The sequence below is a fragment of the Thalassophryne amazonica genome, chromosome 7 (assembly GCF_902500255.1).
Source record: "Thalassophryne amazonica chromosome 7, fThaAma1.1, whole genome shotgun sequence".
In the NCBI taxonomy this organism is placed as follows: domain Eukaryota; kingdom Metazoa; phylum Chordata; class Actinopteri; order Batrachoidiformes; family Batrachoididae; genus Thalassophryne; species Thalassophryne amazonica.
In genome coordinates this window covers 83,429,712-83,446,424 of record NC_047109.1, presented here as the reverse complement: position 1 = coordinate 83,446,424, position 16,713 = coordinate 83,429,712, and the positions used below count along the sequence as shown (strand labels likewise).

General features: G+C 40.6%; 1 protein-coding gene across 5 annotated transcripts in view; it reads left to right on the top strand.

Moving 5' to 3' along the window:
- The window catches only part of l3mbtl1b (L3MBTL histone methyl-lysine binding protein 1b), a 44,109-nt gene extending 27,396 nt beyond the window's left edge, over positions 1-16,713 (top strand). For all 5 annotated transcript variants that reach the window (XM_034174849.1, XM_034174847.1, XM_034174845.1 and 2 more), the window contains 9 exons: positions 841-951; positions 1,037-1,151; positions 1,326-1,425; positions 3,907-4,101; positions 4,210-4,311; positions 4,391-4,455; positions 4,562-4,734; positions 14,940-15,002; positions 15,559-16,713. In XM_034174849.1, coding sequence (XP_034030740.1) covers positions 841-951; positions 1,037-1,151; positions 1,326-1,425; positions 3,907-4,101; positions 4,210-4,311; positions 4,391-4,455; positions 4,562-4,734; positions 14,940-15,002; positions 15,559-15,687 — 1,053 coding nt within the window. In that variant the 3' untranslated portion in view covers positions 15,688-16,713. The remainder of the gene's footprint in view (positions 1-840; positions 952-1,036; positions 1,152-1,325; positions 1,426-3,906; positions 4,102-4,209; positions 4,312-4,390; positions 4,456-4,561; positions 4,735-14,939; positions 15,003-15,558) is intronic.

Below are 16,713 nucleotides of genomic sequence, written 5' to 3'. Positions count from 1 at the left end.
GGTGTTAGGTGTCCGTGCGTTTCACCTGGAATTTGGCTGGCACCTGCCGTGAGAGGGTGTGATGGATTCGTACAGTGCACACTCTGTCTTTCAGGCATTTGTGTGCAAATAGTTGTAGCAACAGATGTATGAGGCGTTTGCGGCAGGGACGGCATTACATGGATTGCACACGATTCCTGCATCATGCGCACTAAGTGTGCACTTCGTTTAAACTTTGCATATGTGTGAAGGAGCCCAAACAGTATAAAGTAGTAAAAATTCCTATTAAGCTTCAGAGAGATCTGAAAACCTCAGGGATCTTCTGCATCCAACTGAGATGCTATCCTCCTGGAATTGCAGGCAATCTTTGTTTCAATCTGGGAGACTTGTATCATCCCTAAGGACTGAAAGAAAGGACTTGTTGTGCCGCTCTGCAAAGGAAAGGCTGGTTCTCTGGAGCATCCTGAGAATTTGCAAGATCTTCAACAAGCTGCTGGAATTTCTGAATTTTTCCCGGGGAATGTTTGCATTTGTCAGGGATATGTTCTAGCTCTTACACTATTAACCATTGGCATGGACTGGGTGTTTGGTAGGGTTGTGGAAACCAGCAGCTTGGCTGCCTTTTTTGGAGAGTAAAAGTTTCTGATTTTAACATCACGGATGACGCTGAGATGTTTGTGGAATCGGTGGATACTCTGTTGAGGTGAACTTATGTACTGTCCACATGCTGGATTGCTTCACTGCCTCTACATAAGTAGAGACCCCATCTTCCAGTTCTCTGGAGATGCCCCTATAGTCCATAGAGATTTGTAATGTTTATCACACGTGTCAAACTACAGTGATGATGTATTCTGTTTACAGCGACCTCCACATGGCTTCCATTTTGGAATGAAAGTGGAAGCTGTTGATAAAAGGAACCCGATGCTCATCAGGGTTGCAACTATAGTGAACACAGAGGATCACCGACTACAGGTACAAAACGTGTCCGTGTCGATGAGTACCTTATATTTACTGTATATGCAGATAGTCATTATCTGCCTGCTTGTTTCTGCTGTAGATTCATTTTGATGGCTGGAGTTCAGAGTACGACTACTGGGTGGAGACTGACTGCCCCGACCTCCACCCTGTTGGGTGGTGTCAGAAAACTGGACACGTACTACAACGACCTAACAGTGAGACACTTTGAATCTCCCCATCACTCCTGGTTAAGAGTTAGTTTGGAACCCAAAATGTTCACGTCAGGGCACAAAGCAACACGTTCACATCTGGATGCAGAGAGCAGGTTTTGTTGGAATTTAAAATAGACTTGGTCACATAGATTATTGTTTTGTCCACATACGTTTCAGGCTCTACTGAGTCACCAACTGCCCCAGGACAAGGATGTCCAACCCCAGGATGCAACGGGATTGGTCACATCAAAGGTCCTCGCTACGGGACACACTACACGTTAGTAACAACAGTGATGTTTATGTTTCCACTTTTTGTTTCACAGCGCTAACCCCCTTTTTTATGTCATATTATACAAATAATGAATGTTTATGAGTTCAGTGGTATGAATATTTCATGAGGTGAAAGATGGAATATACCATTCAATGAGACAAATGAAAAAATATTCATTATTTGTTTTATATAACGGCTAAAACAAGACAGTAGTGAGACCAGCTATGTTGTACGATTTAAAGACGGTGGCACTAACAAAGACAGAAGGCAGAGCTGGAGGTGGCAGAGCTGAAGATGTTGAGATTCTCTTTGGGAGTGATGATAATGGACAAGATTAGGAATGAACATATCAGAGGGACAGCTCAGGTGGGACAGTTTGGAGACAAAGAGAGGTGAGATTGAGATGGTTTGGACATTTGCAGAGGAGGGACCCAGGGTATATAGGGAAAAGGATGCTGAGGATGGAGCCACCAGGCAGGAGGAGAAAAGGGATGCCAAAGAGGAGGTTTATGGATGTGCTGAGGGAGGACATGCAGGTGGTTGGTGTGACAGAGGAACATACAGAAGACAGGGCGAGATGGAAACGATTGATCTGCTGTGGCAACCCCTAACGGGAACAGCCAAAAGACAAAGAAGATAAACAACAGAAAAGGGACTTACATTTTGGTGTTCCAGTGGTGCCTAACAGTCCAACGCAAACTTTAAATTGGAGTCCAAAATTGTGATGATGTAGTCCGTGATGCCGTGCACTAACTTTGTGTACTTCAAAAAACAGAAAAAACCCAGACTTCGTGTAATTCCTTAGTCCAGCTTTTCATCCTAACAGCTCTTCATGCCTCCAGATGGCTTACAGCATAGTGGATTTGGTTGTTTGCAGGGCTGTGAAAACTCCGCGGAATTCCGCGGATTTCATCATGGGGAGGGGTGCGGGAGTGTCAGTGTTGTACTCTTTAATTGTGATCGTTACTGAGTTTTTAAAATGTTTATTTTAGCATTCTCTTTTTTTACGACATCATGCAAGTTTTATAAGTCCGTGGACACTGATCTGTGTGTTACAGATACAAATCAGTTTCCTCGGATCTGCGAAGTTTCGAGGAAAATAAATGCCACTCAAAGCCTGGCTGTTACGACAGTTGTCGTAAAGCGGGACTGGTTGGTTGCTGCGGTGACGCTGTGTGGCTCCTGTGCGAAGCTAGCTGAACGTAGCATGTGGACATCGCAAACTTTTAGAACTTTCAAGTTTTTAAAAGAAAAATTTTGCAGCATGTCTGTGTCACGGAGTGACATCAGACAGAGCGAAGATGGCGAGAAAGACGTTTTGAAAAAGTGTGATAAGGACAAGAATCTGTGGAATTGTTGCTGGCTTCATCAACACACCTGAAAGATAAACGGGAAAAGCGAACTGGTAAGAATTTTTTTCTCTCTCTGGAAAATAAACATTGTGTTGTTCAAACAGGATTTCAGAAAAGATTATGTGCCTTTTTTTCTTTCATTATTCTAGACTTTCTTTGATTGAAAAAAAGACATTGTGGCTTTGAATGAATTTAGGCTACATGAATTTACACAACAGTGTAAATTAGTTTTTAATTAATGTAGACTTTTTTCATGGGAAAAAAGACATTGTGGCTTTGAGTGGATTTACAGGAATTTACACAAGAATGTGTGGCTTTTTATTATTAGGTATGTTATTGATATTTTACCCTGATTTATTTAAAATATTCTGCAATCTACCTCCTGCGAATTTCCCTCGGATTTCACAATTTTCATTTCACAGCCCTGTTTGTTTTTTTGTGTGTGTGTGTTAGAAGAATTAGCAGCGTCAATTAGCTCCTTCAAATCGTTGTCTGCCAGCAAAACAAACTCCGCTATGTTTAGCTAAATGCCGCCCCCGTAGTGTGAGCATGCTCGATTGTCGTGGCGTGCAATAGCACATTTCATATAGAAAAAAAATATTAAAAAAAACTTGCACGGTCAGTGAAACACAGTGGCAAATAGTATAAATAATTCATGTCACGTGACATACAACCCCCCAATCAAATGACAAGGATCCACTCAGCCGTTATATAACATAAAATATTGCATGTTCTTTTTCTGTATCCTGCATGTCTTAAAGTCATTTTTAGTTTGTGTGTGTGTTTTCTCTGTTTTATGTCACTTTTAGTTGAATATCCAAACTTAAAACAAGGCATTTCAAGACTATATGCCATTTTTATACTCTCTTTGCTGCATTATTTTGCTACAGCAGTATTTTGTTTTGAGTGGAGCTCATATTAAATATTCAGTGTTGGATTGCTGTTTGTGCCATACTGTAAATACAAGAGAAGAACAGTCTGTTCTTAAATGGCATGTACATTATTGTGAGCTGCCAGAAGGAGTTTCCACCTTTAAACTGTATTTTAACCTTTAATCTGTATTTGCTTTTTATTTGAATGCTTTATAATGTTGTTTGTTGGCCTGTATGAAGTGTTTTGGGCGTTGTGTTTGCAGTCAGGTGAGCTGTCCTTACTCAGAGATGAATCTGAACAAGGAGGGCTTACCGGACCGTCTCAGTGGAGAACGACCTCTCACCCTCAGTGGACCTCATCCTCGTGGGGGGCGACGCCCTGACTGCCAGACAAATGCCACAACACAGAGTTCTTCTACACCAGAACAGCCAGAAGGATCCAGTGAGACCCAGAACAGGTTTGTTTCTGTGTCATTACTGAAACATGCTTTGAACTCGCAGAAGTGTTTTAACACTGAGTCCATTGCAGTGGTCTGTACCTGAGAGTGAATTATCTGTGTTGCTAGGAAACCTGTGCCAGTTGAAGCTGAGCGTATGGGGCGCAACAGCCAGCTCGAGCCACCAAGTGGCGCCAATGAGCAAAGCCATAATGGAAGCAGGCCTAAACGGTAAAACTCAGCCTCTCTAAAGCCCTTACATCAAACTTTCTCAGCTGATTTCTAATGGCCATGGTGCCATTTCCTGCAGGACCGCTCCAGTTCCCAAGTACCTGAAAATACACTATGTGAAAGAAGAGATCGGTGAAAGTAAAGGTGCGTGGGAATGTGCCATGGATAATTCGTTGCATTCCCACAGCATACGTTAGCACTTCTGCTCACTGAAATCTGCATTCCTCCTCCGTTTTTTTTTTCCACGCAGCCTCTCCAGACAACATCTCTCTGCAGCAGGCTCTGCACGAGTCTGTGTTCTCCCCAGGCGTCTCCGCCTCTCCCCCCAACAGGGTGGCTCTCTGCTGGGACAAACATTGCCAGCTGCTGCCTGAGGTCTTGGGCCTGACTGCCAAGAGAGTGGCCACATGGAGTGCTGAGGAGGTAGACACACATTCTGAAGCTCTTAACTACAGCCATGTTTCCCACACGTGTTGTTCTTTTTTTTTTTTTTTTTTTTTTTCTCCTCATGTATTAAGTCATGTGGAAAAGGTACAAGGAGAGGAATCAATTAAAAATAATTAATAATTAAAAATCAAATGAGATGCCTGTTCTTCACAGATGTCATCTGGATATGACATACATTTCTGATAACAACAGCATGTTTTATTCAGCTGTCGGTTTAACACACAGCTGTTGGAACAGGTTTGCTCAGCAGGGATTTTTGTTGCAGTTCAGTTTCTATTTGCACAGGGATGCACTGTCCAGATAAAAGGGACATGCAGTTACCACTGTTGCATTATTAATGTCCCCTCATGACACATCAGAATGTGCAAAATGACGGCAATATCAATCAATCAATCAATCAATTTTTTTATATATATATACACTCAACAAAAATATAAACGCAACACTTTTGGTTTTGCTCCCATTTTGTATGAGATGGACTCAAAGATCTAAAACTTTTTCCACATACACAATATCACCATTTCCCTCAAATATTGTTCACAAACCAGTCTAAATCTGTGATATTGAGCACTTCTCCTTTGCTGAGATAATCCATCCCACCTCACAGGTGTGCCATATCAAGATGCTGATTAGACACCATGATTAGTGCACAGGTGTGCCTTAGACTGCCCACAATAAAAGGCCACTCTGAAAGGTGCAGTTTTGTTTTATTGGGGGGGATACCAGTCAGTATCTGGTGTGACCACCATTTGCCTCATGCAGTGCAACACATCTCCTTCGCATCATCCGTGAAGAGAACACCTCTCCAATGTGCCAAACGCCAGCGAATGTGAGCATTTGCCCACTCAAGTCGGTTACGACGGCGAACTGGAGTCAGGTCGAGACCCCGATGAGGACGACAAGCATGCAGATGAGCTTCCCTGAGACGATTTCTGACAGTTTGTGCAGAAATTCTTTGGTTATGCAAACCGATTGTTTCAGCAGCTGTCTGAGTGGCTGGTCTCAGATGATCTTGGAGGTGGACATGCTGGATGTGGAGGTCCTGGGCTGGTGTGGTTACACGTGGTCTGCGGTTGTGAGGCTGGTTGGATGTACTGCCAAATTCTCTGAAACGCCTTTGGACACGGCTTATGGTAGAGAAATGAACATTCAATACACGAGCAACAGCTCTGGTTGACATTCCTGCTGTCAGCATGCCAATTGCACGCTCACTCAAATCTTGCGACATCTGTGGCATTGTGCTGTGTGATAAAACTGCACCTTTCAGAGTGGCCTTTTATTGTGGGCAGTCTAAGGCACACCTGTGCACTAATCATGGTGTCTAATCAGCATCTTGATATGGCACACCTGTGAAGTGGGATGGATTATCTCAGCAAAGGAGAAGTGCTCACTATCACAGATTTAGACTGGTTTGTGAACAATATTTGAGGGAAATGGTGATATTGTGTATGTGGAAAAAGTTTTAGATCTTTGAGTCCATCTCATACAAAATGGGAGCAAAACCAAAAGTGTTGCGTTTATATTTTTGTTGAGTATATATAGCGCCAAATCACAACAAACAGTTGCCCCAAGGCGCTTTATATTGTAAGGCAAGGCCATACAATAATTATGTAAAACCCCAACGGTCAAAACGACCCCCTGTGAGCAAGCACTTGGCTACAGGAAAAACTCCCTTTTAACAGGAAGAAACCTCCAGCAGAACCAGGCTCAGGGAGGGGCAGTCTTCTGCTGGGACTGGTTTGGGCTGAGGGAGAGAACCAGGAAAAAGACATGCTGTGGAGGGGAGCAGAGATCGATCACTAATGATTAAATGCAGAGTGGTGCATACAGAGCAAAAAGAGAAAGAAACAGTGCATCATGGGAACCCCCCAGCAGTCTACGTCTATAGCAGCATAACTAAGGGATGGTTCAGGGTCACCTGATCCAGCCCTAACTATAAGCTTTAGCAAAAAGGAAAGTTTTAAGCCTAATCTTAAAAGTAGAGAGGGTGTCTGTCTCCCTGATCTGAATTGGGAGCTGGTTCCACAGGAGAGGAGCCTGAAAGCTGAAGGCTCTGCCTCCCATTCTACTCTTACAAACCCTAGGAACTACAAGTAAGCCTGCAGTCTGAGAGCAAAGCGCTCTATTGGGGTGATATGGTACTATGAGGTCCCTAAGATAAGATGGGACCTGATTATTCAAAACCTTATAAGTAAGAAGAAGAATTTTAAATTCTATTCTAGAATTAACAGGAAGCCAATGAAGAGAGGCCAATATGGGCGAGATATGCTCTCTCCTTCTAGTCCCCGTTAGTACTCTAGCTGCAGCATTTTGAATTAACTGAAGGCTTTTTAGGGAACTTTTAGGACAACCTGATAATAATGAATTACAATAGTCCAGCCTAGAGGAAATAAATGCATGAATTAGTTTTTCAGCATCACTCTGAGACAAGACCTTTCTAATTTTAGAGATATTGCGTAAATGCAAAAAAGCAGTCCTACATATTTGTTTAATATGCGCTTTGAATGACATATCCTGATCAAAAATGACTCCAAGATTTCTCACAGTATTACTAGAGGTCAGGGTAATGCCATCCAGAGTAAGGATCTGGTTAGACACCATGTTTCTAAGATTTGTGGGGCCAAGTACAATAACTTCAGTTTTATCTGAGTTTAAAAGCAGGAAATTAGAGGTCATCCATGTCTTTATGTCTGTAAGACAATCCTGCAGTTTAGCTAATTGGTGTGTGTCCTCTGGCTTCATGGATAGATAAAGCTGGGTATCATCTGCGTAACAATGAAAATTTAAGCAATACCGTCTAATAATACTGCCTAAGGGAAGCATGTATAAAGTGAATAAAATTGGTCCTAGCACAGAACCTTGTGGAACTCCATAATTAACTTTAGTCTGTGAAGAAGATTCCCCATTTACATGAACAAATTGTAATCTATTAGACAAATATGATTCAAACCACCGCAGCGCAGTGCCTTTAATACCTATGGCATGCTCTAATCTCTGTAATAAAATTTTATGGTCAACAGTATCAAAAGCAGCACTGAGGTCTAACAGAACAAGCACAGAGATGAGTCCACTGTCCGAGGCCATAAGAAGATCATTTGTAACCTTCACTAATGCTGTTTCTGTACTATGATGAATTCTAAAACCTGACTGAAACTCTTCAAATAGACCATTCCTCTGCAGATGATCAGTTAGCTGTTTTACAACTACCCTTTCAAGAATTTTTGAGAGAAAAGGAAGGTTGGAGATTGGCCTATAATTAGCTAAGATAGCTGGGTCAAGTGATGGCTTTTTAAGTAATGGTTTAATTACTGCCACCTTAAAAGCCTGTGGTACATAGCCAACTAACAAAGATAGATTGATCATATTTAAGATCAAAGCATTAAATAATGGTAGGGCTTCCTTGAGCAGCCTGGTAGGAATGGGGTCTGATAGACATGTTGATGGTTTGGATGAAGTAACTAATGAAAATAACTCAGACAGAACAATCGAAGAGAAAGAGTCTAACCAAATACCGGCATCACTGAAAGCAGCCAAAGATAACGATACGTCTTTGGGATGGTTATGAGTAATTTTTTCTCTAATAGTTAAAATTTTGTTAGCAAAGAAAGTCATGAAGTCATTACTAGTTAAAGTTAATGGAATACTCAGCTCAATAGAGCTCTGACTCTTTGTCAGCCTGGCTACAGTGCTGAAAAGAAACCTGGGGTTGTTCTTATTTTCTTCAATTAGTGATGAGTAGAAAGATGTCCTAGCTTTACGGAGGGCTTTTTTATAGAGCAACAGACTCTTTTTCCAGGCTAAGTGAAGATCTTCTAAATTAGTGAGACGCCATTTCCTCTCCAACTTACGGGTTATCTGCTTTAAGCTACGAGTTTGTGAGTTATACCACGGAGTCAGGCACTTCTGATTTAAAGCTCTCTTTTTCAGAGGAGCTACAGCATCCAAAGTTGTCTTCAATGAGGATGTAAAACTATTGACGAGATACTCTATCTTACTTACAGAGTTTAGGTAGCTACTCTGCACTGTGTTGGTATATGGCATTAGAGAACATAAAGAAGGAATCATATCCTTAAACCTAGTTACAGTGCTTTCTGAAAGACTTCTAGTGTAATGAAACTTATTCCCCACTGCTGGGTAGTCCATCAGAGTAAATGTAAATGTTATTAAGAAATGATCAGACAGAAGGGAGTTTTCAGGGAATACTGTTAAGTCTTCTATTTCCATACCATAAGTCAGAACAAGATCTAAGATATGATTAAAGTGGTGGGTTGACTCATTTACATTTTGAGCAAAGCCAATAGAGTCTAATAATAGATTAAATGCAGTGTTGAGGCTGTCATTCTCAGCATCTGTGTGGATGTTAAAATCGCCCACTATAATTATCTTATCTGAGCTAAGCACTAAGTCAGACAAAAGGTCTGAAAATTCACAGAGAAACTCACAGTAACGACCAGGTGGACGATAGATAATAACAAATAAAACTGGTTTTTGGGACTTCCAATTTGGATGGACAAGACTAAGAGTCAAGCTTTCAAATGAATTAAAATTCTGTCTGGGTTTTTGATTAATTAATAAGCTGGAATGGAAGATTGCTGCTAATCCTCCGCCTCGGCCCGTGCTACGAGCATTCTGACAGTTAGTGTGACTCGGGGGTGTTGACTCATTTAAACTAACATATTCATCCTGCTGTAACCAGGTTTCTGTAAGGCAGAATAAATCAATATGTTGATCAATTATTATATCATTTACCAACAGGGACTTAGAAGAGAGAGACCTAATGTTTAATAGACCACATTTAACTGTTTTAGTCTGTGGTGCAGTTGAAGGTGCTATATTATTTTTTCTTTTTGAATTTTTATGCTTAAATAGATTTTTGCTGGTTATTGGTGGTCTGGGAGCAGACACCGTCTCTACGGGGATGGGGTAAAGAGGGGATGGCAGGGGGAGAGAAGCTGCAGAGAGGTGTGTAAGACTACAACTCTGCTTCCTGGTCCCAACACTGGATAGTCACGGTTTGGAGGATTTAAGAAAATTGGCCAGATTTCTAGAAATGAGAGCTGCTCCATCCAAAGTGGGATGGATGCCGTCTTTCCTAACAAGACCAGGTTTTCCCCAGAAGCTTTGCCAATTATCTATGAAGCCCACCTCATTTTTAATATTCAACAGTTTCTCAAGAATCCGCTCACACATCACTAACTACACTCAGCTGCTCAAACTGAATGCTCAAGCTGCAAGTCATGAGAGAAAAACATCTCACATGCCTCCGCATTCAATTATCTTGTAAACTAATTTAAAGGTCTAGTCTGATTTGTTTTTCCACAGAATTTGCTTTATGTTGAAGTCTAGTTATTATAAATTATGGTTATTTCTGTGGTGTGTTGCAGAATTACAGCTGATTTTTGTTGCTGGTATTTATTTTGTGGGATTCCATAGTAAATATAGTGAGTTCGTTCAGATGACATGAAGAAGGAAGTACATGTACGAGTAGACATGGTTAAGGTTCGACCTTTACCTTAAAGTATGTGTAAAAGTCTCTTTACTGTCTCAGTTTTGCAAACAAAATAAAAAACATTGTAAATGTAACTAATATTAGTGTTAATAACTGATACAGCAGAGGTGTGAGTGTTGTATCACCTGTCCAGCAGATATTCAGCAAATCCTTAATGACAAATATGCCCATATTGTATCCTGAATTCTTCTCTGGTAGCCTGTTATGTATGTGGCTGTTACTTGTAATTCAGCTTCAGTTTTACATAGTTTTTGGCACTTTCAGTCTTAGTTATCAGTCTACCATGTTTCTTATTACTCCATGATGTTCAGGTTTGGTGTTAAAGGGTTCACAGCCTCACACCCATCATCTATATGTTGTCATCACAGAAATTGTGTTATGGTGTCATACTGTTTTGTTCCACATGGGTCAAAATTCTAAATTGTTTCCAGACAAAATGACTTTCTATTGTATTCGTGATATAAGATTGTGGCTCCTTTCTTTGAATACTAAGGAACAAAATTATTGTGTTGCGGAAGAAAATAGTTTATATGACTATTAAATTGTTAAATCAAAGGGGATTGCACCTTTAATGATCCTGATCATGACAAGACTTTATCATTATGTACAAAATAATTCAGTGTCTCAAAAGTCTTACAAAAAATGGAAATACTGTTTAAATTAAAATAGTTTCTGCCAGATGAAGAGAAATTTATTTCCAGTTTCATGTGTGAAAGTAAAACTGACTGAGAGATTATGACAACAAAAATCTAGGTAAATAGACAAGGATTAAAATTGTGTGTTCAATATTTCAGTGTCGGTTGGTTCTTCACTTAAAAAAGGGCTTGATTTACTAAATGTTTGCATGTGTAAAAATGTGCACCACTGCACTTGTGAATACACCTGCATGCTGATTTACCAATTTACCAACGAGGATTGCATCTGTCAAATGCACAAAATGGCACTTATTGTGAATTTAGTACATTTGCCTTTATGAATATGAAATTTGGGGTTTGTCCACATGCGTAGAAAATTCTGGGAGGGAACATACAAATGCAATATGCAAATATGTGAGTTTTGCATAACCAATATTTAAATTTAGGAGTGCTGTTTGCGTCTGTATTAGAGCCCGACCGATATGGATTTTTTGAGGCCGATGCCAATAACGATATTTGGATGAAAAAAATGCTGATAATTGATAAATCGGTTGATTTGCCGATAGCCGATAAATCAGCCGATGGTTTTTTTTTTTTTTTTTTTTTTAATGAATAAAATGTTCTTTTTTGGACCCTTAACAAAAAAGGTATGAGCTAAAAGCTGAAGCTTTGTCCTCATATTGATTAACTTTATAGCAGAGAAGAATTTTCAAGCTCAAAAAATGCAATCAAAAATTAAACATTTGTGAAATTAGCAAATACATATCCTTAAAAAGAGTTGTGAAATACATCTGATCTTGTACCTCTTGTTGCTGCAACTTAGATATAGGATAAGGATAAGAGCACACATGCACGCACATCTCGAGGCTTATGTGGGATGATGTGCACACTGTGCGTGCATTCTCCTGGTGAAATGCACACAAACTACCATATGTACATAGCGCACAGAGCTGTACTTTCTGCTGGCACACAGGCAGCTGTCTGTGTGTTCCACCACTGTGCACAGCTACCTATGCGCACGAGCAAGTGTCTCGTCCCTTGCAGACTTCAGTGTGCGCACGACTGCATGTAGCTATGTGGGATGGTGCATGCACGTTTGTATGCACTGCGTGTGCGTTCTGCTGTGTTGTTACTGTGTGCATCAATAATAACTCAAAGAACTGTGTTGTCTTCTATGTGTATGAGATCTGGATAAAGAGGGGCTATGCACCTGCATCCAATAACTCAAGTGGCTGACTTGATTTAATTTAATTTTGCACTTACAGCCACACACACACACACACACAAAATCCTCATTTACATTAGGAATGCACAATTCACAATTTTTCACTTCCGATCCAATCCCGATACCTGAATTTGGATATCTACTGATACTTTTCCGATCCCATACCAGAGCTCTGTTTGCTTTAATATTATTATTATTATTATTATTGTTATTATTATCATTATTATCATTATTGTTGATTTTATATGAGGATTTTCTTAAAAAGGAGACCTGAAAGTTCAGCTACAATTTGCCAGAAGGTGTATATGTAAGATAAAAGCCTAGATTTGATGTTTTGGTGAAAGAATTAAGAATTTTAGTTCTCTGCCTGTCTCTCTCTCTCTCTCTCTGCCCGTCTCTCTCCCTCTGTCTGTCTGTCTCTTGCTCACTTTCTCTCTCTTGCTTTCTCCCTCCCTCCCTCCATCTCTCTCTCTTCTTCTTTCTCTTGCTGTTTTTGTGCTGCCCAGACTTCAAACTTTTTGGAAACATGAAGCCTTTCAACTGTAAAATTAGTGTATTATCATCAATGCCCAAGCACAGGATTTTAATGGAGACTTTTCCCCTTTCAGCGGACCAGGGCTGTGAAACCTCCGCGGATCCGCGGGATTCCGCGGATTTCATCATGGGGAGGGGGTGGGGTGTTAGTGATGTACTCTTTAGTCGTGAACATCACTGAGTTTTTAAAATGCTTATTGCAAAGCGTTCTTTTTTTACAAAATTGTGCAAGTTTTATAAGTCCGTGGTCACTGATCTGTGTGTTACAGATACAGATCAGCTTCCTCGGATCTGCGAAGTTTTGCGGAGGAAAAATGACACTCAAAGCGTAGCTGTTACGACAGCTGTCATAAAGCAGGACTGGTTGGTTGCTGCTGCGATGCTGTGTGGCTCCTGTGCGACGCTTAAGCTAAACTTAGCATGTGGACATCCCAAACTTTTAGAGCTTTCAAGTTTTTAAAAGAAGATTTGTGCAGCATGTCTGTGTCACGGACCGACGTCACACAGAGAGAAGATGGCGAGAAAGACGGTTTGAAAAAGTCTTATAAGGACAAGAATCTGTGGAATTGTCGCTGGCTTTATCAACACACCTGAAAGATAAAAGAAACGGGAAAAGTGAACTGTGCCAGGAAACACGGTAAGAATTTTTCTCTCCCTGGAAAATAAACATTCTGCTGTTCAAACAGGATTTTAGACAAGATTATGTGACTTTTTTTCACTAATCTAGACTTTCTTTCATTGTAAAAAAGACATTGTGGCTTTAAATGGATTTAGGCTGCATGAATTTACACAAGCATATGTGACTTTTTACTATAAGGTATGTTATTGATATTTTACCATGATTTTCCAAATATTCTACAAGTTTTAGCTGTGGTTTTTGAAATGCTGTAACAGTCTTTTCAGTCTTCATGAATTTCATGTAGTTTAATTGTTCTGAGTTAATGCATAATTTGGTTTACAATTAAAAGGAAAATCATTCCAGATCCTACTTCCACGTCATATTCTGTTATTTCAACATCATCATTGACAGGTCAAATAAAAGGTTGAATATAGGATCATTTACATATCCACTAATTTTGAGCTTTGTTCTTCCAGGAGATGCTGAAAAAGTATCATTAGATAAAAATTTAATTCTGGGGCCCCCCTCGGAATTCACAATTTTCATTTCACAGCCCTGGCGGACAGAATCTCTGTTCACTGTCCTCGGCTGCACGCTGAACTGGCTTTTCATGCCGTTTGACAGCCTCGGGACAGTGAAGCGACTAACTTTTTAGGACACATTTTCAGCAACAATTCAGTTAATTTTTCTGAAAATCCGTGCTCGACGAACAGACAATTTGAACCCGAGAGCTGGGCAGAAATTTGCCACTAGCCGCAGCTAGAACACTGCAGAAGAGAGCTCTCTCAAACTGCCCAGCTTCAGAAAGCTCTCCTCCTCCTCTCTGCCCACTTTGCAGTAAACAAGCAGAGAACAAACAACAGCAGTTGAGAGGATTCACAGTAGCTCTTCTCCGGTATCGGAAAATGTCGTTGGATTGGTATTTTCCGATACGTGAATTACATCGGTATCGGATCGGTCCCATCCCTAATTTATATACTGCTGTCTACACCACATTACTGCCTGCTACCAGTTGTGCATTTGCTTTTAGTAAATCAATCGCAAAATTATCTCCACCCCAATGTGTAAAAGTTTAGATTGCCGACGCAGTTTAGCATTCATTATCTGGGATCTTAGTAAAACAGGCCCGCAATGTATGAACAATTGGATTAATGTTACAACTAAGTTTTCTGTGTGGTAGTTTGACAAACTGGGTTGTGGTGATGCAAACCAGCTGCACTGAAGATGTGTTTTGGACCAATAATGACATCTGCAAAAGATGATTCAGTTCTTCCTCCTACATTAAGTCCCAGAGTCCATATCAGGCGTTTAAAACATCCCTTGTGACTTGGAGTCCATATCAGGCGTTTAAAACATCTCTCATAACCGTGTGTCAGACCAACGTGTGAGTCACGTAATGATCGATGTTGTTTGAGGAGCTTTGGAGTGCGCCCATGAAAATGAAACAGTCCACATTTATCCACCACTGAAGTGTACAAGCCCACCAGTGCAGTAAATTCACAAGGGGAGCTTTTCTGCTTACCTTTCAAGTTTAAAACACAAGTATCAGTCAGTCTGGAAATGACTGACCCATAGATATTTATTGGTTTTTAAAGGTCGTTTAAGGTGCAGCTAGTCAGCAGATATTTGATCCATGGTTTTTGTTTTTTTTTTCTGCAGGTGGCCACTTTTGTTAAAGGACTCCCAGGATGTAAAGAACATGCTGCTACTTTTAAAACAGAGGTAAGACCTTCACTATTAACCTGGATTATTACTGCTTGACAAAACCTGCAAGACACTGTGGACCCGATTTACTAAAGGTTTGTGTTTGTAAAGACTTGTGTTAACGTTTACTAACTGTTCACAATAAGGATTGCCTCTGTCAAATGAGCAGAATAGCATGCATTGTCCGTTTAGCGCATTTCCCATCATGAATGTGCAATTTGGGGTTTGTCCACCCGGGTGCACAAAATTCTGGGAGGGAACAAGCAAATAAGGTGGCTTGCACAAGCAGCACAATTTATCAAGGTCAAAAGGAAGTCTAGCGGGTGCTGATAGTGTCTGTATTTTGTGCATTTGAAACACTGGCTTAAACACTTGACAGACTGCTATTCTACCACAGAGGCCACACAGGAAAAAAAATTATAAAAGTTGGGCATATTTAGCTTCACTTTGCACTTGTGTGTTTAAGAAGAAATGTCTCCAAACATAATGTGTAGACCAAAAACATGCACATATCAGCATCTGTGTGAATGTGGCAAGGATCTGAATCAACCTGTTTTCTTTTTTCTGTCTTCAGCAAATAGATGGCGAGGCCTTCCTGCTGCTCACTCAGACGGACATAGTTAAAATCCTGTCAATCAAATTAGGCCCGGCCCTGAAGATCTACAACTCCATTCTCATGCTGAAGAACACAGACGAGGAATAAGTCATGACTTCTCGCCGCTTGCTGGACTCAGCTGAAACACTTCTTACAATCATACAGGACACGTTTCATCTGCGCAATGAGCAGACGAGGCCAGAAAAAACCGAAGTGATAAAGCCATCATCTCCAAAACGTCCGTATGTCCTCTCTGTAACGGACAGACCTGAGGATGAGTTTTACCTGATACCGCGAGGACTCCTTAACCTATTTCATGTTTGTTTCTTGAATCATAATTAACTGCAAGCACCTTCATGGCTTCTTGACTTTGTACAGTTTATTATTTGGATTTAGTGTTACTATTCTGTTGTGTTTCTCTTATTTAAGTTGTAAATGTTTTGGTGCTTCAGCTCAGAGAGCGTGACAAATAGTCCTTTGTTGATTTTACTTGAAGACAGTGTTTGTTTTTTGTTTTTTATTTTTTTAAAGAAAAGCTGCAAAATACAATCCTGAGTCAGGTTCATGAAAATATGAAACCCAGCGAGCTTAAGCTCTGTGTAGTCCTGCCCTCGCCATCTAGATGGCACTAATGGGACATTGTTCATTTGGGATTGAAGCTGAGGTTGATCAGGATGCAAGACTGTGTGTGTGAGTGAGATCTCTTCCCCTCCAGCCTGTGGCACTTCCTGTCCACAGGGTGGTTTTGTGGCAAAGGGCTTCATGTTTCAGTCCAACAACTTTTACGCTTCTCTGTATATTTGCTTTTGTTCCAAACGGCACATGAATGTTAACAACAGCGTTTACTTGTTTTGATTGAAAGCCTGTCACTGATTGGCTGTTCTAATCTCTGGCATTTTACAGTGTAACTAGTACACAGCTAGCCCCGCCCCCTTGTACTCCTTCCTGCTTTATGCAAATGTGTCTCCAGCGAAGGACAATGAACTTTAAGCCTCACAGCATTTAGAAAATAACAAATAAAAGCAATGTTGGTGTCCCTGTAAATCAAAGTGGAATGTGTTTATATGCAAACAGCTTTTATTTATGTACTGTGAGGCGGTTGATGAATGTGTGAAATAAATGACAAGTGCACAG